Raw genomic sequence first — 26418 nt, 5'->3', positions numbered from 1 at the left:
GGTTATACATAACAGTTTGGCCCACATAATTTAAAATTAGACAAGACAATGATTTCCATACCACATCCATTACATTTATTGCCACGCCCTTACATTTACCAGGAAGTCATCATCAGCCGATCACTTCCTTCTTCCTGCGCTCGCTCCGGTGTTCCGGTTTTCCGGTTCTCTCTTCGCCGCCGATGAGTTGAATGCTTTCCTTACGCGCACAGACTCCAGTCATTTATGATTTATCATGGCTGCGACTGCCGCTGGCGCTGCAGAGCCGCCTGGATTGGAAACCCAACGCAGAGATATAGAAGCTCTCGTCCAGAACCATGATCTCCGCGCAGGGGACAGTTGGTAAGACTCTTGCCCGCCCTCTGACTGAGGACCTACTGATCACCGACAGTACGGCTAGCTAGCTAGCTAGCCGCCTAGCTACAGCGGAGGGTTAGTGTACTGCTAGCTAGCAGGGTTTCACTCCTGATGATTTCAGTGGTGGGTATTACAAGCTAGTAGTACCTCGCTAAATGTCTTTTCGGCATCTCCAGCCTTTAACCACGGTTAAGATAACTGGAGAGGGTGCTAACTACCTAGCCTGGCTCTTTAGCTGGAGTAAATATCTCCTGTATTTAAATTCTGACGTCGTTAGCACGCTAGCTACCGTGCAAAGCAAAGTAGCTGCATTTTTAGAATCAATTATTCAGTGTGTCAGACCGACCTGACAACATCACCTCGCTTAGCTAGACAGACTGCAAGGAAGATCGCTGAAACAAACGTCCCTGATCACAGGACACTTCCACTAGCTTGCTTCCTATCATAGTTGGCTGTGCTGAATATTCGCATATTTGGACAATCACTTCCGTCCTTATCTTGTCTTGTCGTTAGCTTGCTTAGCTAGAAGCTAGCAGACTATGCCAAGTGAAAATGAAATAGTTGAAGTGCTACTTTCATTGGCAGGCACTCAGTAAGCTCTCTAGCCAGCTTTCTAATTATAATAAACCATTTGCCAGCTTGACAATGTAATGTGCAAAAACTATTTCATTTCAATCAGTTGTTCACCAGCCAGTTAGCTTGCTACCCAATTTCCCAGTATAGGAATGGGACTGTTTATAGCTAGCTAGCCAACATTAGAGAGCCACCATCTCGCTTAATTAGTTATCTAACGACAAATAGGTAGTAAGATGTGACAACGCGGTGGAAAAAGTCCAGATTTTGACCTGACCGCACATCTAAGAGGATCACACTGTATAATAGATTCTATAAAAACGCAGCTACTTGCCCGATAGCCAGCGTGCTAACTACGTCAGAATTTAAATACAGGTGAAATTACTCTAGCTGTACAGCCCGCTACTTAGTTAGCGACCTCTCCAGTTAGCTTATCCGCATTTAAAGCCCGGAGACATTTAGCTTGATACCACCACCTCCTTAAACCCAGCGAGTTGGCATTCGTCTTACAGCGTTGAACAAACACAGGCAACGCAAGAAGCAAAGCTGCGAAGGTAGCTGGATAAGTTTGTTAAACGTAGCTTAACGTTAGCCATTCTCATTTCAAATCTGACAGGGGAAAGGAATACATCTTACACATGCTGCTCTAGTAGGTAGCCGCTAGCTTCCGGAAACATTTAGTGTCAGTGATGGCTGGCTAGCTAGCAGTGCAGTTAGCTCTCAGTTTGTGTTGTTTTATGTAGCTAGGTAGACCTGCATCGGAGTAATTTTATACGCAATTTAGTGAATTGGTAGACTTGACTCAACATTAACTAGCTGTTATTGAAAGGATGTCTGACAGTCACGCAACTGCTGAAACCGTAGCTAACTGTAAACTCGGGACGCTCTTATCTTAGGTGTACTGCGAACTGTCCTTTAACTTGGTAATTCCAGCTGGAGTTTTAGCTGAGTAGCTTGCTAACCTACGCATCTAGCGAGCTTTATTTATTTATTTTTCACACAAGTCTCTTCAACACCGCTTTCCCGCTGTCCGATTACGGTAGCTAAGTTAGCTAGTTAATTTACCGAGACCATCGCTAAGGCGTTGATCATCCCTGTCAAAAGCAGGGATGGAGGTACATACTGATGAACCTATAAAATCACATATACGGTGGTCAGTTATTTCCTGCAGACGCGACTACCTTTTGTAAGCATTTTGAGCTTAGCCTGCACTTCCTAGTTGTATTAACACAAGGCTACTATGTTGTGTGATCATAACTATTTAAATGCCTCATGCTTTGATACCGCGCAATTTTTGTGTAAGAGAGAGTGAGCGAAAGAGAAGTTGTTGGTCGTTTAGATTGTATATGGCCTGCTCGTTTATCCTTTAACCCGATCAGTTCACTTGAGTGATGCAGAGAATTTAACATGGCACACAAGTTTTCTGAGTGACACAAGCTTGTCTTTTAGGGTGTTGGCCGGAAGAGGATCAGTATTTTCTGTGATACCTGTTAGACCTACTATATTAAGATTTGACCATCCCTTTTTCAACAAGTCAGAAAGCGAAAGCACGTCACCAAGACGGTGTGAAAGTGAAACCAACTCGCGTAAGAGCATTGCCTGTGGGCAGTGTTTACTAGGAGGGACTTCCAGTGACTCAGAATGGAAAAGCTTAGGTTTTCCTCTTCTTACACGAATTTTTAAATGACTGTTCCCGTATTCCAGTAAAACATTTCATGTAAGTCATGGTATTTTGCTGTTTAAACTTGGTGCCTAAATTACGAATAAGAGGATTCGCATGCAAACATGATAAAACTTAACCACATAAGGGAGAGATGATTACAATGTAAGTGACTACCAGAACTCTGTATGGGGCAGTTGCAGGTACACTGGAAGTTCATTAGCAACAGCTGAACATTTGCAGCGCCTGAGTGTTGTCATAGACTGCAAAATGGTAACCCCTTCAGGTCTTTCAATGCGCAGGTTTAAAAATGAGTTAGGTATTTGATGAAACACAGCAGAGACTAAGATAAGTTTTTTTTTTTTTTTGAGGGCAGATAAAGAGCAGTAGGTACCAGGGAGAGATCAGAGGCTAGAGATAACGTACTGAGTCAGAATGCCTCCCGTCGCTGTGCTGCAGGTACCTGTTGGACAGACGATGGTATGAGCAGTGGAAGGAGTATGTGGAGACAGGAGATCAGAACTCCTCCTCCTTCCCTGGGCAAATCGACAACGCAGAGCTCTTCGAGGGTGAGTCCAGCAAACTGCAGCTGTCTTGATCCTAATGTAAAGCAGACCAGAGAAAAGATTTTTCCCTTTTTTGCCTTTCTACTCTTTCGTTGACATTTTTCAGAGAATTCTTGCTCTGCCTTCACATGTAGCACCTTAAGTAAGCTCCTCCAGGTATATTATAAAAGAATCTGTCAAACCGTACTCATACTAAACATACTAATTGTGAAAAGCTATGAACAGCATTTACTTTGAGTGGGTTGAAACGAATGCACTTGTCTCAGAGAGCACTTGTCTCTGCAATTGCAAGTGACTAATATAATTGTTGCATATACAGACCCAAAAAAGGATTTCTGTATTTTAACTGTTAATGGGTAACATAGTGAATGTTATAACAGCCAATATTTCAGACATGAGGATCTTGAATAGGCAGCAGTTAGACGTAAAGGGGGCAACAGATGTAGAGCAACCATACATGTGAGATGTATCCATAACATTGAGTAGAGTGGCAAAATGTGGGTAAATGAAATTAGTCTTAATAGAACTTGGACTAGTATTCAGTAGTAGTGGGAACATGTGGAATAAGTAAACAACAGAACTGTAACATGGCATTAACAACCAAAGGTTCAAGGACTCCTTTGTTTGTTAATCTTATGTGGGCCTGTTTGCGTGAATGACGCAAATTGTAATTTGTCATGAACGCAGAGCTGGAGTCCTACCACCTGAAGGAGCGACTGGTGGAGAACGAGGACTTTGTGTTGATCCCCGCAGAGGCGTGGCACAAGCTGCTGTCCTGGTACGGTATGGTGGCCGACCAGCCTCCCCTGGAGCGCAAGGTAAGCAGCTGAGATTACCGTTATCCCACGCCGTGCCTTTGATTGCAAGCAAGGCCTGGGGTGTGTCTGACATGCATGGAGAACCTGGTGCATTAGAACAGTGTAGTTGCAGAAAATTGAACTAAATCCTTTCAAGGTTTTTGACCTTGTCAATATATGACCACATGATTAAGTGCAGCAAAAGACTCAAACATATGACATTTGGCGAGTTGCAACTAGTAGGTGGATTTTAAATGAATGCCGTGAATGATTATGTATTCGTTTGTAATGTATTTGCTGTTCCTGTTCCTTGACATGTTTCAGGTGGTCGACCTGCCCAGCACTGTCAAGGTAGAGGTCTACCCGGTGGAGATCTTCCTTTGTCTCCATAGCAACATGGATAACGTTCTCACCGCTCAGTTCAGCCGTGCAGACACTATAAGTAAGACCCCTTCGCTCTCACGTCCAGTCTCTCTGTGCTGTGGCATTTCACCTGTGACTCTTCTTGCATTTGTAAGATTGATCCCAGCATATCAGGTGAAGCCCTGGGTTTTCCTTGTTTATTATAGCTTGTATGTGTCAATCCATCAATCTGAAGTTTAATATTGTCACAAAGCACTATACATAGTGCAGTTTCCAGAGGAAATTTAAAAAAGCCAATCCCGTCTAATTGGGGGAAAACTGGAAAATTATTCCCTGATCCTGAATGTGAATGGACGTGTGTGTGTTTTTATGTGTGCATTGGATTGATCTGGTTTTGCCGTCTCTCCTGCAGCCACAATTCAGAAGACCATGCGGAAGCAGTTTGAGGTCCCCGAGAGCGCGGAGACGCGGCTGTGGATGAAGAGCTCTGACACGAGCTGTGAAAGGCTGCGCAACATCCACATGACCGTGCTGGACTCCTGCCTGAGCTCCGGCATGGTGCGTGTCCCTCTCTGCCCCGTCCCTTCCTCCCCCACCTCCCTCCCCCCCAAGAGCTGCACACCTCATGCTGTGTCATTTCTCCTCACGCCTTTTTTTTGAGAGGTGAGAGGCAAATGCAGGTGTGTTGTGACATGCTTTTTTTCTCCCTTGCAGACGGTGATCATGGAGATGAGAAACGCAGACGGTACCTGGCCCAGTTCCAGACCCCAGATCATGTGAGTGTGGCCTGTGGTCCCTTTTAGTGTGCGAGTTCTCTTGGCCGTGTTAGGTAATGCTAAAAGAGAACTATTGTTCACCTCCCTCATTGTCACTTAATGGGTCATTAATAGTGGGGAGGGAGCTGTAATTGTAACCAGCTGGTTACAAGTTTGAGTCTTGGGTGTCATATGGCTATATTCAACTGAACAAATTGAGAACTTCTGAAATGTAAGCTATGCAAGTCAACCTGGGTGGAGTTGACTGTTCAGGTGTGAAAGACAGTGTTTTTAGCCATTTCATTTGAATTCTATGACTGTTAGAGCATCGAATGGTGAATGATATTTACCTTGATCCCTTGTGTTGTGCTTCCAGGAGGAACTCAGAAGAGCAGGACTCGTACAGGGGCCAGCCTGGAGTGTGTGGCCTAACGAACCTGGGAAACACCTGCTTCATGAACTCCGCCCTGCAGGTGAGCTAATAAATAGGCCGTTAAACAACTTTCCCAGCAGATCCACATGTATCACTGTGCAGTCTGCCTCTACCTGTAAGGAAGAGGAATGCTCTGTTTTTCTCAGCTACAGCTCTTTCAGTGTGCAAGTATATCTTGTACATTATGATCTGAGAATGTGATGGTTTTTAAGTGCTACAAGCTTGACTCTTACTGAGAATATTGGGAATATGGTGGCTTTACAACAGTAGAACAGGCTGTCTTTTCTGGACAGCTTGTTTTATGAAAGGTGTGCCGCCCTTTTTTTGTCCTTGGCAGTGTCTGAGCAACACTCCTCCCCTGACGGAGTACTTCCTGCGCAATGGCTACCTGGACGAGCTCAATTTCACGAACCCGCTGGGCATGAAGGGGGAGATCGCAGAGGCCTACGCCGACGTCATCAAGCAGATGTGGTCGGGGAGGCATTACTCTGTGGTGCCCCGCATCTTCAAGGTACGGAGCCCTCTGATACGCTGTCACAGACGCAGTGCTTAGAGACGGAAATTCACAGATGGCACGGTCGCCGGTTCCTTATTTGTGCTGTTACAGATGTGTGGCAGAATTTTTTATTGGCAAAAAAAATATGTGCAGCGGGTAGGGACAGCAGTGTGTAGTACAGTGGAAAGGAGCAGGGCTCATAACCAAAAGGATGACGGTTTGATTCCCCGCTGGGGCACTGCTGCTGCACCCTTGGGCAAGGTAGTTAACCATTAACTGCCTTTGGTAAATATCCAGTAGTATAAATGGATAACAGCTAAAAAACCTACAATCTATGTAACTCACTCAGTGACAATAGTGAGATGTAATGTAATAATTGAACAATATGAATCCCGTTCACTGTAATCTTGCTGACATTGTCTTAATACGACAGCATGTCTTTTAGAAGAGGCATTCTGGAGCAGACTAAGTAGGTTTTTATATTGTGCCTTGAATATGCCATCCACGTGCAGAGGCTCTGAGGCTGTGCATGTTTTTTGTGCAGACGAAGGTCGGCCACTTTGCCTCCCAGTTCCTGGGCTACCAGCAGCACGACTCCCAGGAGCTGCTGTCCTTCCTGCTCGACGGGTTGCACGAGGACCTGAACCGTGTGAAGAACAAGGAGTACATCGAGCTGAGGGATGCGGACGGCCGGCCCGACCAGGTAGCCACCTCCGGAGACGAGGGCGCGGCTTATCTGCGCACTCTTTATCAGCGCCTTCCACACGCTCTGATAGGGCCTGCTGTTCAGGGGCAGAGAGCCACAACCGGTTTCATTTCCTAAACCAAAGAAGGAGCTCATAGATAAAGCGGACGTGCGGCTTGGGTCAGATGTTGTCTCACTGTTATTGTTATCGTCATCGTCCTCCCCATCGTCAGGAGGTGGCAGAGGAGGCATGGCGTAACCACCGGCGACGGAATGACTCTGTCATCGTGGACACCTTCCACGGGCTCTTCAAGTCCACCCTGGTCTGCCCCGAGTGCCACAAGGTGTCCGTGACCTTTGACCCCTTCTGCTACCTGAGCGTGCCGCTGCCCGTCAGCAAGGAGAGGGTGATGGAGGTGTTCTTTGTCTCTCTCGACCCTGCGGCCGAACCTGTGCAGGTACTGGCCGCTTCCCTCTGTGAGAGGTCCTTTTTTGCGCCCCCTTTGCTGAGCCAGTTGGTTTTAGCACCAGTCACTTTTTTTTAATTTGGTTAAATTTCACCCTCTCCCCCCAGCATCGCCTAGTGGTGCCCAAAGCTGGCAAAGTGTCAGACCTCTGCGCTGCTCTTTCCGAAGCGACAGATGTGCCAGCCAATCAGGTGAGTTTTCCCACATTCCAGGAGAGGAGCTAGCTTGTCAGTTTGTGCTATGATAATAAACAACGGCACAACACTCGCGTTTTAAAGCAAAGCTGACCAACGTGTGGGTTCCACCCTCATTCCAGATGGTTGTAGCAGACGTGTTCAATCATCGCTTCTACAAGATTTACCATGCCGACGAGCATCTCAGCTGCATCCTGGACCGGGACGATATCTTTGTGTGAGTATTTAAGCGAGCGGAGGCGCTGAAAGCACGGCAGCGGGTACCTGTCGCACCCATGTGCAGGCAGCGATTGGCCCCTGACCTCTGTGCGCCCGCCGCCCACAGGTACGAGCTGAGCCGGGGCTCTGTGGAGGAGGACGGGGACGAGGTAGTGCTGGCCCTCTACCTGCGGGAACGCTCCCACTACAGGGACTACGGGACCTCGCTTTTCGGACACCCGCTCCTCATCGCCACGCCCCGCAGCCAGTGCTCCCAGGAGGCCCTCTACCAGCTGTTCCTGAAGCGCCTGGCGTGAGTGCGAATTTGCATCTGAAACCCTGCTCACGAGCAGCTGGCCCGACAGGCCCACCAAGCATAAACAAAAACAGAATCGCCAGCGACCATGACGAGCTGATGCGATCAGTTATATTCTGCTGGCAGAGTTTTACTCAGTCTGATTAAAGCTGCTGTTATCAGAGTGTTTGGTGGTGAGCTGAGTTACTGTCACCTCAGGCCGATGTAGAGAGAACACGAGATTTCTCACGCTCTCTCTGTGTCCTTTTAGGCGCTACGTCCGTCCACTGGATCCGTCAGAGGAGGTGGAGGAAGAGGAGGAGGCGGATGAGGAAGAGGAAGAGCTGTACAAGTCCCAGACCAATGGCGTGAGCGATGGTATAGTCTGTTTTTAGAATTAATATGCAAATCAGCATTCCGTGTCACAGTGCACTGTTGTGTCTGATTGGGTACAAAGGTCACTGCGTCATCTGTTTCTCTACCAGCAGCAGAATATATTCAGCAGGGTGCCTATTTAGTACTGCTATTAACCTCTAATGCTACCAACCAATCTGCAGACTAAATGACTTTGGGAATAAGAGAATTTTGGTTGCCATTTTTCTTCTTAGTTAATATACAGTATAGAGGGTGGCAGTATAGCATAGTGGTGAGGAGCAGGGCTCGTAACTGAATAGTTTCTGGTTCGATTCTCCAATGGGGCACTGCTGCTATACCCTTGGACCATACTTAACCCAGAATTTCCTCAAATTCTGGATAACATGTAAAAAAACATGTAAAAATTGCAAGCTATGTAAGTTGCAAGAACATTTTAATAACATTCTAGAACATTTTAACAAATTGTTGCCCTTGCCTCTCCTCCCTCCATCTCCCCACCCAGACGAGGGTGAAGACGATGGCGAGAAGCCAGGACCCTCCAAGAGAGAGCGGGAGGGACGAGGGGAGGGGTCCGAATCGGAAGGGAACCAATCCGGCGACCTGGCCGAGGAAGCAGAAGGAGGCGTGTCCAACAGCGAGCCCAGGACGGGGTGCGGCAGGGAGGACGGGGCGTCCGTCGAGTGCGGGTCCAGCGCCGACGCGGCCCCGCGGGGGACGAGGCAGCAGCCCTCCGAGGAGGACGAGGAGGAAGACGAGGAAGAGGAGGAGGAGGTGGAGGAAGGGGGGAAGGAGCAAGCCACGCCCCCCAGCCCTCAGTCCAACGAGCGGCACGCCAAGAGGAAGTGCTGCCACGCCAAGCGCAGGAAGCGGCTCTTCACCATCCAGGCAGTGAACTCCAACGGCACCACAGAGAGGGGCATGGGGGAGGGAGGCAGCGCCTTCTCCTTTAGCTGTGAGTGTCTCTCACTGAGCGGCCTGCTGCCGGGGTCAGGTCAAGACATACACTCTACACAAGGGAATTTCACTTTCATCATAGCAGTGCTACCCAACTTTAAGAAAATCATGGGTCTTTAATTCAGTAAATGGAGGATTCTTAGCAAATGTGAGTGTGTGCGTGGCACATCAAACTAGAGGACTTCTTTAGTTCAGTTAAGCAGAAGTTGGAGATGTATTAAGTGGTCCAGTTAGCATTAGCGGCTGGATTTTAGTTAGACTTTTACATTATGCTTTGTGTCAGCGCGTTGGTTCTTGCATTTTAAAAAGAGATTCTTCACCTTCACAGATTGAGAATAGTATGTGTTTGAAAACAACGCTTTTGTCCACTAGATGTCAGTATAGCAGAAGATGATCTGTTGTAGTGAGGCATCCATTGGAAATCTACAGCGTTGTAACCTCATGGCGGAGCTACTTGATGGGAGCCATTGGTCGGTCTGGAACTTTGACTGTTCCAGGTCTCAGTCACTTGCTGGTTGTCGAACATTTCTGAAAGCCTTAGGTTTTCTAAGGTCAGGAGTGAGCATAATTGTTCCAGAGTTATGCTGTCCTTGGTGTACCTTGGCAGGCTGTCATTTGTGTACCTTGGCAGTTTTATGTAATAGCCATTTATTAAATGAATTCAAGAGAACAGGGTGGTGATTGAGTTAGATATAGATAATAAACTCTTTTAGGATACTGATGTTAAGCTTGCCTGCATACTGTTTATTTCAAGTCTTGTGTCAGAAAAATAGTTCCTTGGATATTTGACAGTGTACACTGGAAGCATTTTTGCTCCATTGAATGATTTATACAAAAGGCACAAGGACATTTCTGTGCAGAATGTTGAACTGGCTGACCGTTCTTGACATTTAGCACTGGCTGCTTGGGGTTGTAACCTAGCAACATTGCAGTGGCCCACACACAGGGATAAAGAGCATGCACAGGGCATGAAATGGCCGGGATTCCTGTGTTCAGGCTTCGGCAGGCCCTTTTTTTTTTATTTTTTTTTTTTATTTAAAGATTTGCTCTGGGTGAGGTTGACCGCTTGTTTGAACTGTGTGATTTTGAGCACCATATTTGCATGTTGGGAAGTGTACTTGATTATGGAAACTATGTCACATATCTTGAGGGCAGTTGTACAGCATTTAACCAACGTGAACCCAAGCTCATTTTTCACACCTTTTTCCATTCACCTGCATTGTAAATAATATATCTGAAGGCCCCATAGGCAATTTGCCATACGTGAAAGGCCTCTGAATTTATGCATTCCTGTACCTTGTCACCAGTTTTATCGAATGAGTTTTTTTTTTTTTTTTTTTTTTTTTTTTTTTTTTTTTTTTTTTAAGTTTAGCTAACAGTGGTATGCTGCAATGGTTTGGATTTTCAGTGAAGCCTTTCTGAGTAATGCTTTGTGTCTCCGTTTGTGTCTAACCATGTGACTGTGTTTCCCTGTGTGTATGCGCTGCAGCCCAGCCATATGTGGCCATCGACTGGGACCCTGACATGAAGAAAAAATACTACAATGAGAAAGAGGCTGAGGTAAGGGGGCCTGGCACTCAGAGGGCATGTGGGGATGTTTGACCATGCAGAGAGCTCTTATAGGCTCTGATACACTCCTCTCATGTGGTGTCTCTCTTTCCCTCCTTCCCTCTGTCCCCCATCCACCTCTTCCCTCTCCCTCTCTCTCTTTCTATCTGCAGAAGTACGTGACGCACCAGAGCATGAAGATCCCGCACAAGCAGACGACGGTGCAGCTACAGCAGTGCATCGAGCTCTTCACCACAGTGGAGACGCTGGAGGAGGAGAATCCCTGGTACCAGCAGCACCGTTACACATGCAGGGGGGCTGTTACACAGCAGCACTGTTACACACGCAGGGGCGCTGTTACACAGCAGTGACAGCAGCACCGTTACACTTGCAGGGGGGCTGTTACACAGCAGCACTGTTACACACGCAGGGATGCTGTTACACAGCAGTACCATTACACATGCAGGGATGCTGTTACACACCAATGACAGCAGCACCGTTACACACGCAGGGGGGCTGTTACACAGCAGCACCGTTATACATGCAGGGATGCTGTTACACAGCAGTGACAGCTGTTACACAGCAGTGACAGCAGCACCGTTACACATGCGGGGATGCCGTTACACAGCAGTGGCAGCGTGTAATCTGAATTGAGCACCAGTAGAGCCAGGAGAAGTAACAGCATAGAACTTGAAGTGATGGGTAAACAGCAGTGTTTAAGTGGCGAAAACATAACAGTATAAGACCTGTGAGAGTCCACTTCATACACTGAGCTCTGTGGGGTGGGGTAAGAGTGAGTGCAAGAGGAGAGGATCATGGCCAGGTTTTGTGAGCAGTCACAGGAGTGGCTCCATATGTAACAGTACACCTGTGTGACGCAGGTACTGCCCGACCTGTAAGAAGCACCAGCTGGCCACGAAGAAGCTCGACCTATGGTCACTGCCTGAGGTCCTCATCATCCACCTGAAACGCTTCTCCTATACCAAGTACTCCCGCGAGAAGCTGGACACCATCGTGGACTTCCCGCTCAGGTTGGCTGCCCGTGGCGTGTGTAATGCTCTCCTCATTGTGTGCAGTATCGGTTTGAAATGCGTGGCATAGCTGAATGAAAGTGACACATTGCTTTGGCACATGAACACTATCTCCTGTAGTCTAATCTGAGTCCAGGTTTTAGGGTCGGCCCTGATCCCACTGCAGGATATGAAGGCTGCGAAACCACTCTTCATTAACATTACATTGCATTATAAGAGCAGCATTTAGCGGATGGTCTTATCCAGAATAACTTGCATAGGTTACAATTTTATTCATATATGCAGCTTGGTATTTACTGAGGCAATTGTGGCTTATGTACCTTGCCCAAGACTACAACAGTAGTGCCCCAGAAATCAAATCAACCTTTCTTTTACTAACCCTGCTTCATACTGCTGCCCACATTTATTCAAGTGAATAGTTAATGAAACAGTTAAAATGCCCTACCTTGCTCAACAGTGTATTTGCCACCAAGACTCAAACCTGCAACCTTCTGGTTACAGTTCCAGCCCTCTAAATGCGATGAACATTTGGTAAGGAAGCCTGCTCCTTACTGCTATGCCACACTGCTGCCCCGATACTTGGTAAATAAGATGGACCGGGGCACTGGGTTACAATGGCATTTGGGAGAGAGTTCTAAATTGTGTTTGTATTTCCTGAGGCTGTTTGTCCTGTGATATTGATGTGTCACATTTAGTGTAGAACTGGAACGTGTGTAGGTGTGTGTGTGAGTGGCAGAACAATCAGCGGGAAATGAGCCAGCAGCAAGCATTTCAGCATCCTCAGTTCTGAAAATGTGATGGGAACAACGCTCTATGCAGCATATCCTAACATGAATACTGTGCAGGACGTGTAACATTAAAATGTTGCTGTTTTATACTTAGTAACCAGCCAGTAAAACAAATGCAAAAAAACATGCTGACAAGAGATATCTGCGCAGATGGAAGCATAGCTGTATGGATGGCTACTGTAGGCACTGAGAATACCTGCCATGTAGTTTAGAGGAACACGATAGAAGTTACTGGTTGCTTGTACACAGTGACTGACTGAAGAACATCAGTAAATTATAGTTTGGGATATTAGAAAGTTTGTTAGCTAGGTAAATTTAGTGCTGTACAGTTACTTCAGGAGTGGAGCAGACTGTGAGAGAGATTATTAACATTATGCCCCACTTTTAGATAGTTGAAAGGATGTTCATGTTACAGTTACTTAGTATAGTATGTTAGTGTCATAGTATAGGCAGCAATGTGGTTTAGAGGTAATGAGTAGGGTTTGTAACCAACAGGTTGCCAGTTCAGTTCCCCGCTGGGGCATTGTCATTGTACCCTTGGGTAAGGTACTTGATGCACAGTTGCCTTAGTAAATATCCAGTTGTATAAATGGATAAAATTGTAACTTAGATAAGTTGCTCTGGATAAGAATGTCCACTAAATGACAAAAATGTAATGTAGTATATGTATCCCAGTATATTGCTTCTTCTCACATATGTCTCAGATGAATAGGGAGTTATTACTCCAGCGTAACTCTTATATCCTCCTCTCTGTCCATTTCAGAAACCTGGATTTTTCCGGCTATCTCCTGAGGAAGCCTGGTACAGATGGAGAGCCTCCAAGCCGATACGACCTGATAGCTGTGTCCAACCATTATGGAGGACTTAGGGACGGCCATTGTGAGTGCATCTCACTTCCTGTGTCACCCTCCGTCTACTGTGCACCTGTTTATTTGGCATTGTGGGGACCCATTTTTCAGGGCATTGCACTAAACGTTCAAAGCATGCTGTATGACCCCACTTAGATAGAGGAGCCCACAAATACATGTCAGACTTTTCTGTGTTTCCTTTAGATGTCTGGCTCTGTTGACAGCTTCTTGCCATGGTGAAATAAAGTCTTAACACTGTTTGCAGCAAAGTTTAGTGTCAATGGAAAGGCTGAAGTGACTGTGAAACCCAGAACAGAAGATGCGATAATCCAGTCTCTGTGGTCCTCTGCAGATACCAGTTATGCACGGAACAAGGACAACGGACAGTGGTATTACTTTGACGACAGCAAGGTGACGTACGCAAGGGAGGAACAAATCATGGTAAGTCCAGAGATCTGACAGTCCGATAGACAGTGAGAATGTATGTCCATACAGCGGCATACTCGAGAATGTAGGATTTTTTTTTTTTTAAATGGAACTGGTGGAGAACCAAGGAGAAAAAAAACGCAAGTCCAATGTAATATTAGAAATAGTCGTGATGTTAGTGTGGCTGTCATGATAGTATGACTTACAAATAATTGCACTTATGTTTTGATACAATTGGTGTTTCATCTGTCGTCAGTTATTTTTCATTTATTTATTTATTTATTGTTCTCTTCGGTTTTAAAATCGCTTCAGAAGCTCAGAAAACTAAGTCCATAGTGGCCAGCAATAGACGCCACCATGGCAGAGACAGAATGTGATATCTTGTAACAGTAGACACAGAAAAGTGATACAGAACCAGAATCAGAAGTGATATAGGGAGGCACAGGGGGGAGGGGCCTTCTAATGAGGCTAGAACCAATTGAAAAATAGGAAATGCGGGGGGAGGAGCTCGGAGCCAGAAAGGGTTTGGCAGGAGTGTTCAATAATAGTGGGGCCCCCACTGAGGCTACTTATGAGTGGGAGATGAGGAGGTATGGAAGGAGATGTTGGGGGCATAAAGGAAGACACTGAAGGATCATTTGGGCCTCTTATCCATAATTATAACCACCAGGAAAATGCCTTCCACAAGCATTTCAAATTTACTGGGTCCATGTAATGACCGTAGGAGCTAAATTGAAAGATCTTCACCAGTCAGCCATGCCAAAAGTGCTAACAGTTCTTCAGACTTGTAACATTCCTGACTACCTTTTTTTCGTCTACGCCCTGTCTAGACCAATGCTGCCTACCTCCTGTTCTACCAACGGCAAGACAAGATCCGCCAGCCCACCCTCCCCGCTCCCCGAGACCGCTCCTCCTCTCCCACCCACTCTACCAACAGCGTCTCTTCCCCTGACCGTGACGGAATGGATGGGGCCGCTTCCTGTGTAAACATGGAGACGGATTGAAGCCGCCGTCTCCTTCCTGTGTCCACTTTGTTTTTCCCCACTCATGATTTCTCGTACGTTGGTGGGGCAGTTATTTTTTTTTTCCGTTGTTGTTTTTTTGTTATGTTTTGCATTGTTTTGTGTTCTACTCCAGAAACTTGAACCTTCTGCCTCTTTTCTGCATTGAATAAGGAGGGAGGGGCGGAGGCAAAATTCTCAGGCCGGTGCACAAGCATCGGGAGGGGGTGGGGAAGGAAGCCGAAGGCGTGCCGGCCGTAGGTTTCCCAAAGGGGTGAGCGTGCACTGGAGAACGCAGAGCCAAAATGGCAGGTCCAGGCGTGGCGGTTTCCTGGCCTGTTTTGGTTAAGGTTCAGGGCCAGCCAGGACACGTCACCAGTAATCATTCTTGTTTTGTAGGAGGAATACATTCCTCGCATGAAAAGTGAGTCAAGCCCCAGCAGGTTCTGCAGGACCGTCCTCAGTTTATCACTGGGCTGTTGAGAGTGGCACTCTGCTCGTCCCAGGAAAAATGGAGCAAAGCCCAGGTTCCTGCTGACGCAATGTAAGAGAGGTGGGGAGTGCTGGACTGATGCCATGTGCTATCTCTGTGTGGCCAGTGATTGTCGATAGCCAGTCTTTAGATGGTTCAGGTCATAGGATTTTTGGGTAGTGGTAAGTATGCACGCCCGTTTTAACAGCACTGAAAGGAATGCTGTAGTTGTGCCCAACTTTGAATGATGAAATCTGCCAGTTTATTCCCCCCCCCCCCCCCCCCCCCCCCCCCCCCCCATTTTAACTCTCTCTTTACCTATACACTTTGAACTCAATAGACACTGGAAGACAAGGTCATGCTAGTAAAAATAAGTTATTCAAAGTTGAGGCCAAACACCATTGTTGTTAGAATGAATCTGGGCCTTGGTCAAGCTACTACAAAATCCATCGGGTGTGGATCACTTACAGGCATAGATTTTGTAGCGCTTGTTGGTAAAATATCAGACATGTACAAAGCAGGAGTGTTTATGGTGAAGCCGCTCAGTCTGGGAGGGTTTCCAGTTCAGCTTGGGGTTCATTCCCGCTTTCCTCACTTCTGCACATCAGGGACTGCTTAAACAGAAATCTTATCAATCGTTGCAATATGATTACTATGGGTCTGAAAGGACCATAGTGTTGGAGCATAGTCATTTTGAATCCAGGCAGAGATGGGGGGGGGGAATGGTAGCTTTCTTTCAGCTGTGGGGTGATCAATTATTTATTTTTTAAATCTCTGTTCATAGCAGGTATGACATTTAGTCTTACTTCTTTAATTGCAAACACATGCATTTTAGAAATATCTTCTTCTTTTGAGATCTTTTTTTTGTTATGTAAACAGATACATATTTTTCAAATTCAGATAGAATTTGTATTTTTTATCATTATAGGAAAAAACAATGGCACATGGCAGTTTAAATATTGCATTGTCTTTTAATCCTGTTCATTTTCTAAGTAATTATTGAGAACTTTGAGAACGAGATGAGAAATTTACCTGCAGAGAAGTGCTTTCTGAATAGAGCTCTTTACTTACTGATTTTTAAAGCGCAATTGTACAGTATTTTTGTATTGTAATTACTGTTGTATTATCTTTGGTCATCTGGATCAGATGGGCACGGGGTGGGTGTTATTTCATTTTATTTTGTTAATAATAGATGGAATATTTTATTGTATGCTCATCTTTTGATATAAATAAATGACAATGCTAGGTTTGGGGTAGATTTTACAATTTTTACATGACACCACAGGTACCAGCCTGTGATTTTTTTTTTTTTTTTTTTTTTAACCTGTAAGACTCTGGAACCCAGGTTATTTTAAGAGCAGTGCTGCTAGCCCCTCACTGTGTGTGTGTGTGTGTGTGTGTGTATGTGTGTGTGTGCGCGCGTGCGTGTGCGCGTGTGGGTGTGGGCATGTGTGTGTGTGTGTGTGTGTGGGTGGGGGAGATGTTTCTGTGGCCCATGCTGCAGCTCTACACTCTGCCACGACACTGTCAGCTGATGCAGGGGCGCCCTCCGAGAGACAGGAGCTGCTGTAGTGCACACGCTGTCCTCTGAGCTGCTCGTCTCACAGACTCAGAACCCCGACACGCTCTCCCATGGAGCACAGCGCAGTCTTCTTCCCTCAGTATCACCATCATCATTTTGTGGTCAGAGGATCAGAAAGAGGAGATGTTCTGAAGCTCACCCCCATTTTCTACTTACATTCAGTCTTGGTGTGGGGGGAAAAAAAAACTTCACGCTCAAGTATTTTGTGTTTAAGCAAGTCTAACGGCCATGCCACCGTTTCACCAATGTCAGCTTTTACTTCGTAAATCCAAAATTTCTTTCGATATTCGATAAGGAGATGAATCTTCACAAACTTCTGCTGAGGCTGGTGGCATTGTGAGCACAGGCAACAGGGCCCCCTCCAGGCGACTGGAGGTACCGCGGGGCTGCAGTGGACAGCTATGTCCTGGGCCCTCTCTGCTCTGGGGCGGGTGTTACAGCAGACCTGTGCTGAACCCAAGCCATGGCAGACCTTCCACAGCGCTTCAGTCTTCACCCATGTAGTCTGCTCATTTTTCCAGTCTGTAGCAATAATCTCTGTACCTCCCTCATTTGAATTGCCTATATGTACAAACCACATTTTATATACATATACGAAACCTGGTTTTGTTTTCCAGAACGGTAACCAGGGAGATCATTAACCGGATTACTGGATGTTGTTTTGATTGCCGCTGCAGGTTTTTGGGAGTTCTCTGTGAGCTGGTGACTGGCATGAGGTATGGCAGCCCTGGCCTCTTTCATCTGCCTCTTTTTACCCATCTACACCAGCTTTTTTCAGAGGGCTGCATTCGTGTCCACAAGCCAGTCAAGGCCAAGACCTAAAGAGCATACTGGTTCCATGCAGGCAGCTAATAAATTTGATTTTCTTTTTTTTGTGCCCAACGTTGTGATGTTTTCACTTCCACTAACCGAAGATGGAATTTGCCAGAGCTTACCGGAAGCACCAGCTCTGTTGTACTTGCATCAATCGCTGCCTCTTATGGGGTTTATCATATCAGACTGGTCACATATGCAACAGGGAACAAAGATGCAGGTGATCCCCAGGGCTGGTTTTTGTGGGACTTGTCAGGGGGGGAATGGCACTGTGTCTTAAGTTCTGTTCCAGTGGAATATTACCCAGCAATCACTCTGCTTGTTGGTGTCCATTTGATCACAATGTGCAATAAGTATGATGTTGATCATCTACCTTTTATATCCTTGATATAAAAGGAACTAGAAGAACATGATTATGGTATGCATGCATTTTCACCTAGCATAGAAGACAGTTAAGATGGTAGTGCCATTAAAATTGTTAAACACAAGTGCACCTTATTGAAAAATCTAGCTATGGATAGAGTCATTCCCTATTATTTGATTAAAATGTAGGAGGAACGGATTTATGTAAGTATGTAGACTAAGTCCGAGCAGGCTGTCGTACAGTGCAGTATAAAAAGTCAGAGAATGCTCATTTAGATTTGAAATGCATGGACCAGCTGTGTCAGCAGAGTATTGAAAACCTCACATTTGGTCATTGCTGTTTTTTAATTCCATTTTATTTTCAAGCACAGGTTTTTATTCCTGCGATGTGGACATGCTACCAAAGCTTTAACAAAACGTGCAGCTATATTTCTTCCACCTCAGATATTAAAACATGTTAATATAGTAGCCATGTACAAATCACCAAGTGTCAGGTTGCAACGGCCAAATGTGAAACCCACCGTTCCAGTTATTAACCTATTCATTCTGTACATTCATTTACACAGTTCATACCTTACCTAACATGAAATGTGAATTTTCTGGATTACTGTGCATCTTGAAATCCATACAGAAACTCAGAACGTAATTCTGAACTTACACTATCCTCTATTTTAATGTAATTCACTTTTTGACTTTCATAGAAGGCAGTGCTGTTAAATACATGTAAGACACCAAATATATGTAACCTATGTTAATACATGTGTGTATATAAGCAAATACATTGAATTTTCATAAATTTGCCAATTTTCAGTTAAAATGTAGAGGGAGTTATTTTTCTTGCATGCTGTAAGACAATGTAAATAAAATGCTATTTAAAAAAAGATCTGAATTATGTTTAAATTTGCTCTACAGCGGTCTTCTTAAAGCCGTTTCGTTTAGTCCCTTGTTTCAGCATGGACATAAATGGGTGCGTTTACCTTCAGTACAACTGATGCCTATTTGGACACATGAGGGAAAGGAGATGCCTCTTGCTCTGAAAACATCAGATTGTCATCGGACAGCCTTTAGAGCTTCAACAAAGGTTACTGTAGGTGTAAAGAGGGACATTTGAGCTTGCTACAGGCAATATGCTTCACAAAATCACCCTTTGTGCTGTATGACAAAATCAGTTCTTTAATACCAGGTGTCAAATTCGCATCACTGCAATTCTCAGCTGAAAGGTTCCCAGGAAGGCCTGCTGCTGCTGCATATGTGCTGTAAGGAATCAGACTCTTTGCCCTAAGAAATGCCAAAGTAGACCAAGAAAGTAAAGACCAAACAGTTTTTTTTTTTCAATAAATACTCTGTTGCATTTATTCTAGAATCTCTTCAACAGGCATTCAGACAGGCAAATTGAAAAACATTAATACTTCCAATACCCACACATAGCTCTTTACTGCACTAATCCATATATCAAAACATTTTGTTCCAACATGTTTATGCTTGTTAAACATCTATGCTATATCTTCCTCCAGACAGTACCTGCAGAGGAAAGAAATGGCCTCTTGAGATAATACACCAAGCAACCAATAATTGTGAGTGACCTCTCAAAGGTTTAAGAAACGAGGGAAACGACACACAAAACTGGCTGGCATGGGGCATTTTGGGAGTATTGTGGCGAGATCCCCTCCCAGCTGGTACTGTCCAGCCAACACTATTTAAATGGCCTATCAGCTGTGCTTCTCCCCGTGTGCTAAGCTAGTGCTTCTCAACCCTGATCCCCGCAGGCACACACCGAGAATACTGCTTTTCATTCCAGCCAATCCCTTGATGGGCTAGGTTTGATTTGTCTGTTAATTGAAAACGCACATCTGTAATTGAAATCACTTGATTGGCATCGATTAGGCTTTTGAAAGAGGTATGTGGTTTGCAGGTTATTTGTTTTAACAGATACAAAGTAATTAACTTTTGTCTTCATTTACGTCCCTAAAAACAGTAGTGGCATTTAACTTAATGGACAAATGTTATTTAGGTGTTTAATCATCAGGTACAGCCCAGGGCAATTAAATGAAGAATGAACACTTCACTGAGACTTCACTGAGCAGTTCAAAATTTGTTCAAGGCTCAGATGTTAAAAGTACGTGAAATAAACTCCTTTGATCTTTTTACTAGTACTGACACACTTCCAACTAGTTATTTCATACAAGACAGATTATATATTGCAACTTAAAATGCAGATCAGTTTTCAATTAACAACTCAAACCTTAAAAGCAGTTAGAATGAAACCCAGCATACAGCGTGGCCCCGAAATAGGGCTGAAAATCCCATTCTTTGCAATTCTACATTCAAAAGGCACAAATACAATAAAACCACTGGTTTTTGATGACAGTGGCAACTAGCACTCAAAGCAGGCAGCAAGAATGCAGGAGGAAATGTGTTGATGGTTTTACAGCCCTCTGAACAACTCCAACCTGGGAAGGGAGCAAAACTGCTTCATTCAATCAAATACATTGAGGAGGGTAACTGCCTGGCTGAACAGACAGACCTAACCAACCCAACAGGACCGTAGTGTCTGTGGACTAATACAGGGCAGGTCAACTTTAAAAAATACATATATATGTGATGAAAATGCAGAGAGTGAGCAGCTCATATCGAACAGGAATAGAAACAGATTGATCAATCTTTCATTTGAAAACAAGTGACGATGAGCTAAAAAGCATTGACAACTCAATTTTACTGCAATTAACTGTTGTACACCGTGTTTTTAATCCTCTTTGAGAGATCTTAAAAGTCTTTAAATTGAGAGGTAAGTCACCTCAAACACTACAGATGTCTGGCATCTACTGGGGTAATACCTGTCGGCCATTTTGAGCGAGCACGGCCACATATCAGATGAGGTGGAGAGGCAGCTCAGTTAGAGGCAAGATTTGGATGAACAGACACCAGGGAAATTTAAATGGATATAACTGCCAAAACACTATCCTGGAAATTAAGACAGAAAGGCAGATTTTTGACAATCAGTGTAAAAAAAACAAAAAAACAAAAATGATCACTCAGAAAAAGTTAAACTGCAGGGAAAAAGGGAGGGGGGGGGGCGGGGCAGCAGAGCCATTCAGGCTGTAACCTTTTTCCAGCATTTTCTGTCAAAACATAGTGGTTTTGAGCTCACGGCTGAAGAACCCGCCGAAATTGAGGTCACGGGACATGAGCTCCTCCTCCACGTTCTCCAAGGCCCACTGATGCTCCACAATCTCCAGTGCTTCCCATTCACTCTGTAAAAACACAGAGAGCTCCCTGAGCTATACCACAGAGGTGACAGAGTGTGCTTCAGATCTCCTCTGCATGTGCCCCTCACCCATTATCAGTGTCCTGAGAACACACCTTGTAAACATGTGAACGTTTCACACACAACAGCACGTTTCCGGTTAGCGCAAAAAGCATACTCCACTTCTCTAAATACCTTCATTATCTCCTGCCACTGCTGAGAGAATCTTCACACTGTGTGTGTTCTTGTCCACATGCTGGACAAGTGCTTGTCTGGGCTCTCTTAAGTACACAGCTTAATTACTGTAATTCTGTGGAGTCAGTGTCTTACTCTTCCTGCTATCAAGTTAAACATACAGAAATCTACTGCTTGACTCATCCTCTCCCCTGCTGATGTCTAACATGTTACTCCACTTCACTGGCTCATTCCAAAACCCCTCTTCACGCTTCACACCAGGTCTACCATTATGCTGATGCCTGTCCACAGTCTGACTTCTCCTCATGCCTCTCTTTTCTAGAACTATGAAGTGCCCGTCAGCATCACCACTGCCACCTCTAACTCCCACCTTCTGTAGAAGGCACATCTCCTACAATAATTTCAGCTACTCCCAATGCACCAGTGGAATTCTGCTGCTCAGTGATATGTAATATAATGCGCTGAACTGAACGCGACTTCCATTGTTACTCTAGTTTCTTCTAAAACAATATTTTATTAAACTGAAGCCACAATATTCTTCATATTTCAAAGTTGTTATCATATATATTGTATATCAGCCTGAGTAAAACTGAGAAACATGTTAATACAGGTAGATAACATTTGGATGAAATACCTTGGCACTAGTTATTCCATACACTGTACATTAACGAATGTTTCTATTTCATGTGGTAATTTCATTACAAGAATATTTTACTCTGACACCCTAATTTTGGATGTAGAGGCTGATGTATGAGGCAAACATGTATGCAATATATACAGTTCACATCACACGATGCATTTGAAATGAATGAAGTCCACGGCAGACATGATGAATAAATGTTCTGTATTTAAAGGCAGATGTGATGAAATACATTTTCCCTGTATCTGGAACCTCTTACCTTGAAGGCCTTGTTGGGATCGGGTGGCATGGCCATGGCAGCCCCAGTCATGTGCTCCTGCATGATCCGTGACTGATCAGCAGCTGAACAGGAAGTGCCAATGCATGGCAAAAAAGTGACACATCTCTGATTACCATACACCAGAGCTCTTCAACTATTTTTGTCCACTTTTTTAATGGTGCGGGTGGTACAAATGTTTTCAGGTATTTATCAATAAAACAATATATAAATCAGTAGTACACACATATGCTTATTAAAATGCATTAAATACTGAAAGATTATGCTCTTTGGGAACTGACAAGGAAAATGCATGAAATTTCCCCTTCAGTTTTCCCTACCCATTTCAATACACCTTTCTTATTCTACCTCTAATGAGCCCATCTTCCAGCTACTGCAGTACTTCATATGCCATCATTAATCTATCACCAGAAAGACATGACAACATGAGAGTTCCTTACCATTGTCCTGACCCAGGATAAGGTTGTACATACTGCGAAGTCCAAAAACGTTGAGAAAATACCAAGAGGCTGAACTCACCCTAAAAAAAATTATAAATAAAATGCAAGTCCATTCACGATGTCAACTGACCAAACTAATCACACAGAAACTTTGCTCTTGTAAATGGGCTGTAGTAAAAGGAGAGGCCAGATACAAACATTAAAGAAATTATTTCATTTAACCGTCAGCAATTATATTATCACAGCAACTATATATTACTTCATATATTACAGATCAATTGTTTCTAGTGACATGCGTATTAATATTTTAAATACTGTACCAGGAAGCATCAAGAGACAGTAGCTCTATTCCTCTCTGAAGCATGGGTTTAAACCTCAAAGTCAGTGGAAAGGGAACCTTGGCTGTGTGAAAAGAAGTCAAAAACAGAATCAATCAATTGTGCAGCTCAGAAACACTGCTCCTCTGGATAATGACAGTACTTTTGTACAGTAAGGTAAGCCAATTTACATTTAAAGTGGGGTGGAGAAATTTTCATGGCCTAATATTTTTAATCCAAACTGCAAGGAATAACCAGTCTTAAAGGCAACTGAGTTCATGGTTGTTGTTGTTTTTTAACATCTTAGAACTAACTGAAATACATCCCACAGAAGTCCTAAATGTGCACCTGGAGTATTTGCACTGCTCCCTAAAATAAGGTCTTACTGGTAACAAATCCGGAAAAGGCCCAGTTTATCCAGCCGCCGATTAAAATCATGGGAAGCACATTGGTCAGATTTCCCTTCATCATGTCAGTCACCATGCTGGTGTCTGAAAAGAAGAGAAGCACAGAACTCTTAAATTTCAAGCTGATGATTTACAAACACCTTGATAATTATTCTTAGAGGGGATTTTTTTTTACTCACCGGTCATCGGGTTTTTAGGGATGACTTTCCTCTTGACTTTCTTGAAGAAACCAGTTTCTGTGTTGTTAAAGTAGTGTTTTCGCATGGCAAAAGACTGAAACGAGGAGTTGTGGCCAAATTATGTTGCAGAAACAAAGACATACATGCACTGTCTTTAAATAAAAAATAATACCTTGGAATGGCTGACTAAAGCAGCTACCTACCTGTTTGGGAAGGTATTTTCCGTTCTCTCTCAACGTGCGGCTCCGCAGCAAGACTTGGCTGCAAAAATAGTTGAAGAACTGAGCACTGAACCGTGTAACTGGCAGCCATGACGGGAGAAAGGGAATGCTACACTTACCTGTCGGACACCTGTTCGAGTTCCACTTTCTTGTCACTGTGCAGGAGTTGAGTAACATAGTGCCGAATGACTCCCACGAAGAACGTTATGAACACTATGGGCAGGACGACCCACATTCGGATACTGGAGTCCAGGAGTAACTCCGGTCCAGCCATTTTTCCCGCAAACTTGGAAATACGTCGTTAATCCCTATGCAATTCTAGTTAACTTACTAGCGACACAGTTTAACCGATTTTATTAGATAAAACTATGCAACTTATACAGCTGCCCAAAGTACATGGCTGTTACCACAATGTCATTCTAGGACCAACACGCGCTTTAAGTAAATGCCTGACTCGTCTTCTTCATCTTCTTCTTTTTGCGTCGGTTTGCCTGTTGTAAAGTATGTTACAAGTGACATACTGCCATCTACTGTCCTGGAGTGTGAAGTAGAAAATATGGCAAATAAAAACGGACATCGAGAAGAAATTATTATAATTATTAGTATTAATATAGAAGTATTATATTATACTCCCTATCATACTACAGCAATTCCATTACTATTTGCTATTACTATATTACTATTGCTAATGTGCCGAAATAAAACAAGACTCAGCATGATAAAACATGTTCATGTTCTTCCGTTTCATCTAGGCCATGCTCAAGTGTATTCAAACAAAAACTTACTGCTGTTTACGGAGCAGGACTTGCAACACTTGAAGCATCGGGATGTTTTCCAAGTTTCCACGTTTTTCAAGATCAGCGTTTTCTAGAGAATCCCTCACCCAACATATATCTTTGTGTCCCATATTAAAGTATGTCTTTCACCTTCGTATATCCATAGTGGTTGCCACTTAATTACAAACTCTGGTGCAATACGAGCGTTCACTAGACCCGTTTTACTGAAAAATCTGCATCAGTAGCACTAGCCCATAGCTTTTTCAGCCATCAAATAAACCATGCCATGCTCGTTCACCCCCATATTTAATCAGAAACCCAATGAAAATTAACAGAAATACCTAAATCTAAATCAATATAAAGGTGATAAAAATTCTTGGCTAAATAAGATGACAGAGAGGATAATTTCAACCTGAGCCCCACTGCAAGGATGACACAACAGCCATTATTTTTGGAGTGTAAAGTCATAAACCATCACTCAAACTTTCTAGAATCTGCACATTTAAGAGAGGGATACTTCATATGGGGTCTCGAGACTCATCTATATGAAGTGATAAAAAAAAACTGACTTAATAGATCCAGTCAACGTACGGATTTTTGACAAACCTAAGAGAAATGTGAAATGATACCACTCTTCTGACCACCAAACTATATTTGGCAGCCCACATCTTTGTTTTCCAGCCAAAACCAACCCAGTCTCTGCCTTGCTACATTCATTCTGGGTATGTGCAATATTCCCAATTTTTGCACAGCATAGGCAAAGGAATATTGATATTCACCACCATACCATCCCAGAGTCTGGATGTCCGGACCTGTCTAACCATTAGTGTTTTTGGAATTTTGTGTACGGTATATTTCAGTTCCAGAAATAATTATATGAAAAAAAACGCGATAAAAGGTTATATGAATAGAGAATAATATAATTATTCTCAGAAATAACTACATTAGTGGCGACTAAGCAGTATCATTTTCTTTGATGCTCATTAATAAAAACAGCAAATTATTTTTAGAAACTGCGCATGCTGCGCGTTGACGACAAGGCGTAACGTCATGGTACATTATCTTTAGTCCGACCCCATACAGTACAGCACTGTATTATTGCAGTTTAATGCACTACTAACAGCACATTAACAACCCGCACACCATCCTTGTCATTTGACGGTGGTGAGGAAGCAAATACGAAGTACATCATTTTAGAGAGAAATCCTTTTAATTTGTAAATGCAACATGTGCGTTTAAATAATTATGCGTATAATTTTAAATGTGCATCGTCTAACCCAGCTTCAGCACTCACGTTTTGCAAGAAAAAAGTGCAAATGTACCTGGATATGTTTAGGCCACACGGCATTATTATATTTTAGAAAAGTATACCATCTCAAAGTAAATCACTGATTGATGGTGATTTAACCGTGCGACATGGCAATGCTCCATGGGTGAAAATCAGGACAGCGCCGCCTATGACTCGCGTTAATTCGTCCTTGCACAGAGATCTCCGCAGTTTTCTTCCTCTGCACTGGAACAGAAGGCGCTTCATGTGTCATTTCCTTCTGTTCCTACCACCAAAGAAACTCGATTCTGTTTGGAGCTCGGTGGAAATAAAAAAAAATCGCACGTTACACTAACACAATCTGGAACGACTCAAAACTGGACGGAGGTGTCCACAGTAGGCAACATGTTAATTT

General features: G+C 44.0%; 2 protein-coding genes across 2 annotated transcripts; one reads left to right on the top strand and one right to left on the bottom strand.

Annotated features, from left to right (window-relative positions):
* Positions 1-149: 149 nt before the first annotated feature.
* On the top strand, positions 150-15554 carry usp11 (ubiquitin specific peptidase 11). The gene is made up of 21 exons (XM_036533151.1): positions 150-342; positions 3050-3159; positions 3844-3974; positions 4278-4395; positions 4729-4874; positions 5031-5092; positions 5448-5544; positions 5842-6015; positions 6545-6703; positions 6919-7143; positions 7260-7343; positions 7469-7563; positions 7672-7857; positions 8111-8217; positions 8717-9166; positions 10658-10728; positions 10890-11002; positions 11598-11747; positions 13299-13414; positions 13736-13824; positions 14640-15554. The coding sequence occupies exons 1-21, from the start codon at positions 236-238 to the stop codon at positions 14811-14813; spliced, it is 2964 nt and encodes a 987-aa protein (XP_036389044.1). The 5' UTR covers positions 150-235; the 3' UTR covers positions 14814-15554.
* Positions 15555-21112: 5558 nt separating this feature from the next.
* Positions 21113-24512, bottom strand: zgc:86609 (TMCO1/EMC3 family protein). Its single transcript, XM_036533974.1, has 8 exons — positions 24080-24512; positions 23943-24000; positions 23740-23833; positions 23540-23644; positions 23157-23238; positions 22837-22916; positions 22379-22461; positions 21113-21291 (listed from the first exon to the last, which is right to left on the bottom strand). The coding sequence occupies exons 1-8, from the start codon at positions 24232-24234 to the stop codon at positions 21163-21165; spliced, it is 786 nt and encodes a 261-aa protein (XP_036389867.1). The 5' UTR covers positions 24235-24512; the 3' UTR covers positions 21113-21162.
* Between the last annotated feature and the right edge of the window lie 1906 nt (positions 24513-26418).

The sequence above is a fragment of the Megalops cyprinoides genome, chromosome 7, assembly GCF_013368585.1.
Source record: "Megalops cyprinoides isolate fMegCyp1 chromosome 7, fMegCyp1.pri, whole genome shotgun sequence".
NCBI classification, from domain to species: domain Eukaryota; kingdom Metazoa; phylum Chordata; class Actinopteri; order Elopiformes; family Megalopidae; genus Megalops; species Megalops cyprinoides.
The sequence above is the reverse complement of the archived record's forward strand: the minus strand, read 5'-3'. Positions and strand labels throughout refer to the sequence as shown.